General features: G+C 58.6%; 1 protein-coding gene across 1 annotated transcript; it reads left to right on the top strand.

Moving 5' to 3' along the window:
- The first annotated feature begins 322 nt into the window (after positions 1 to 322).
- Positions 323 to 1,021, top strand: NEUROG2 (neurogenin 2). The gene is made up of 2 exons (XM_017825062.1): positions 323 to 445; positions 503 to 1,021. Exons 1-2 carry the CDS (start codon positions 323 to 325, stop codon positions 1,019 to 1,021), a joined length of 642 nt encoding a protein of 213 aa, XP_017680551.1.
- Positions 1,022 to 3,796: the final 2,775 nt, after the last annotated feature.

The raw sequence follows: 3,796 nt of genomic DNA, 5'->3' as shown, positions 1-3,796 counted from the left end.
CCCCGGGGGTAGGTTTGATTGTTCCCCGCGGGGTATATAAGGGGTGTTAAGGAGGGTCGTGTGCCAGACACGCAGCCCCGACGGGCCCCGGGCGCCGCTCCCGCCGCCGCCGCCCGCCCAGACCCGCCCGCCGCCCCCGGGGCGCGTGCCAGCGACGCGGCCCCCCCACACCGCGCCCCCCCCCCTCCCCTATTCCCCGATCCCCCCGCGCTTTGGTCCCCACGCGACCCCCGCCCCGCTCCGTCAAACCGGCGAACCGTCGAGCCGCCGCTGCTGCCGCCCGGCGCTTCCCCGGTGCTGCCCGGCGCGGCCGCCCGCAAGGATGCTGGTGAAGGCGGAGGTCCTGGCGCCGGCCGCCGAGGACGAGCTGCTGCTGCTGGGGCTGGGCTCGCCCGCCCCCTCGCCCTCGCTGCCGTCCAGCGCCGAGGAGGAGGAGGAGGAGGAGGAGGAAGAGGAGGAGGAGGAGGAGCCGCGCACCGCCCCGCCGGCGCGCCCCGTGGAGGCGGCGGGCGGCCGCGGGCTGCGGCGGGCGGAGGGGAAGCGGCGGCCGGGGCGGTCCCGGGGCGCCCCGCGGGCGGCGCGCACGGCGGAGACGGCGCAGCGCATCAAGCGGAGCCGGCGGCTCAAGGCCAACAACCGGGAGCGCAACCGGATGCACAACCTGAACGCGGCGCTGGACGCCCTGCGCGACGTGCTGCCCACCTTCCCCGAGGACGCCAAGCTCACCAAGATCGAGACGCTGCGCTTCGCCCACAACTACATCTGGGCGCTCACCGAGACCCTGCGGCTGGCCGGGGCGGCGCGGCTCGGCCCCGACGGGGCGGCGGGCGCGGGGGTCCCCGCCGAGGGCAGCCCCTCGCCCGCCTCCTCCTGGAGCGGCGGCGCCGCCAGCCCCGCGCCCTCCGCCTCCCCGTACGCCTGCACTTTATCGCCCGCCAGCCCCGCCGGCTCCGCCTCGGACCCCGAGCACTGGCCGGGCCGCTTCGCCCCGGCGCCGCCGCTGCCCCGCCGCTGCCTCTAGCCCGCCCCGGCGCTCCCGGGGCTCCCCCCGGGGCGGCGGCGGCGGCGGCATCTGCCCCATTCCCAGGGCAGGGCGGGCTGTGGGAACGGCACCTGCCAAACCAAACTTTCCGTCTCTCTTTCTCTTTCTCTCTCTCTCTCTCTCTCTCTCTCTCCGATGTGCACTTTGTCCAGTTTTCCCAGATCTGTCACCGCGGGGCTTTTGTGTGTCCCTGTCCCCCCCCCCCTTTCCCCGCTCCCCCCTTTGCCATCTGTCCCTTATGATTTATAGGCGGGAGGGGGGGTTTGGAAAGCGAGAAAAAAAAAAAAAAGTAAATTGTTTTGTTAGGGGTCCAGGTTAGAAGTCATTGTATAATTTGTAGGCTTTGTGAGGGCTGAATGCAAGCGTGGAAATTTAGGCTGAACTCTCTATCAAAAGGGAAAAAAAAATCGGGAGGGGGGGAATGGGGAAGGATCTCCTCATACATTATTTATTTCGACCTTTAGGGGACGAGGAACTCCCCCCTTCTTTCAGGAGATTAAAAATAAATCAACAGACTGAAAACCTCAACAGACACGGAACATTACAGCGATCAGCCACACACGTGTTCACATTTATTTATTATAAAGACAGATTTCATGGAAAATATGTATTTTTTTGTATAATTTACAGAGTTTATTCTAGTATGTATTTACAGCTGAAGAGCAAAGGGACCGTCCTTGTGATAAAATATAAATAAAAAGCTCTAATTTTCGTACCTTTGGGGCTGCTGCTTTTTCTGCTTTACGTGACAGCGACCGGGAATTACGGGATTGGGCCTGTCCTTGTCTCTGGTGAAACCGGGGTCTGGTGGGAGCTGATGCCACTTACAGCAGGTCCACAGGCAACAGCTGCTTCAGGACCTGCAAAAAAACCATTATATATGTATATATACGTATATTTTTAAATATATACATATATATATATGAGTTCAGTGGAAGTTTACTGATCATTTACCTTTGCCTCTTGGTACAGAAGATGCTGACAGGAAACGTGGGATGGATGGATGGATGGATGGATGGTTGGATGGATGGATGGATGAATAGATAAACAGTTGTCACGCTTCTTCGGGCCGAAGGATTTCACCGAGAAGGCCACAGGAAATAAATGTTACTGAGGAGAAAATGATTGGGCTACAAAAGAGGAAGAATTCCCTTTCTCTGCCTCTCTGAGGGACGGGTGAATCCCAAGGCACTTGCAATTCCGGGGGGTTCGGTTCGGTGTGCACAGCACACGGCCAGGGATGTCACCATGGAGGGGGATGCTGGAGGCCGCCCAGGCCCTTCAATCATCGTGCCCGTGCGCCCGGGAGCACTTTGTGACTTCTGGGTACAAACACCTGGAAATCATTAAAAACCAGCAGAGGCGCCTGAATGTATTAATTAAATAAAATGCTCAGCACGCGAATCCCGCCCGGTGCCCTCCGGATCAAAACCCGGCCCTCGGAGCGACGTCCGCGAGGGGTGGGGGCAGAGGGGGAAGAGAAAAAAAAAGCCCAAAATGTGTGAAAAGAGAATTAGTGAAATTAGGTTAGGCCAATAAACCACGCAGGGGTCCCCCAGCCCCGCAGCCTCGGGCGAGCAGCGCTATCTAGCCTGATCTATTGTTTCCCCCCCTGGCAGGGGGGTTATTGTGTGATAAATAATTCCCTTAAAAAAAAAAAAAAAAGAAAAAGAAAAAAAAGTGGGAGCATTTGCATAATCACCGCTTTGATGTGGCCAGCAAGATGAAGCTGTGTCCCCCCAAATCTGCCACGGGCCAGGAGGAACAAAACAAGAGGGAGCCTTTGACGGCGCTGGCGGTGTGTGGGGCAGCCCGTCGGGAGCGGGTTTTTCACTCTCACTCTCTTTTAACGACCCCTTTTAATGATTAAACTCCAGGAATGCCAAAAAGAAGCCGAGAGAGCCTCGCTCTCGCCCTCTCCGTCTTTTCTGGTCGGGTCTCATTGTCCTTCCTGGTTTCTCTGTCGCTTTTAAGAGGCGCTGGAGTAAGTGCCTTCAGCTCTTCAGAAGGCCAGGATGGATGGGATGCACTTCTCTCTTGGTGGTGGAGCCGTGCAGGAGCAGGAGGGACATCTCGGCTGGCTCAGCACTGGGATGCTCCCTCCGGCTGTCCTCGGGGAGGGACGCTGCTTCTTGCCGGGTGCGTCATCCTGGAGGGATTTTCCTCCATCCCAGGTACAGACAGGAGCATCCCCATCCTGCTGGGGCTGTGGCGATGGGAACCGCCGTGGGAAAAAGCACACGTCGCGTCGGAGGACGGAGGGGGGCTTTGGAGGGGGGTTTGGGGTGGGAGTCATGCCAGCCAAACCTCCCTGCGGAAGGCTGGGCTCAGCTGGAGATGCCCTTGGAAGAGACAGGCCCAAGGGGGGCAAGGCAGGGAGGGGGAGACAGGGCTGTGTTGGCAAAGGCTGAGCCAGAGAGGCTGGATTTGCCACCTAAGCCAGTCACCCTCATCCCAGTTTTTCATTTGAATGTGGCCAAAAGCATTTATTCCCCTCTTTCTTCCCTCTAAACTTGAGTTTATTACTCTCTTTCCTTCTTTTTTTCTCGTATTTTTCTCTTTTCTCTCAGAAGACTGGTTTTTGGAGGTGATGGCCGGTCCCCAGAGCCAATTGCAGCCAACCTGGAAGCGGCCCAGGACACGCAAGACGGAAACTCTCCTCCTTGGATGACGAAACAAACCTGGGGGTGGTTTCCATGGCAGCCCCTTGCCCCCAGAACATGTGTTTATGATCCTTCTGTGTATTGTATTTTG

This window comes from Lepidothrix coronata, unplaced genomic scaffold (genome assembly GCF_001604755.1).
Source record: "Lepidothrix coronata isolate B3197 unplaced genomic scaffold, Lepidothrix_coronata-1.0 Scaffold116, whole genome shotgun sequence".
Classification (NCBI taxonomy): domain Eukaryota; kingdom Metazoa; phylum Chordata; class Aves; order Passeriformes; family Pipridae; genus Lepidothrix; species Lepidothrix coronata.
This window is presented reverse-complemented; position numbering and strand designations above follow the sequence as displayed.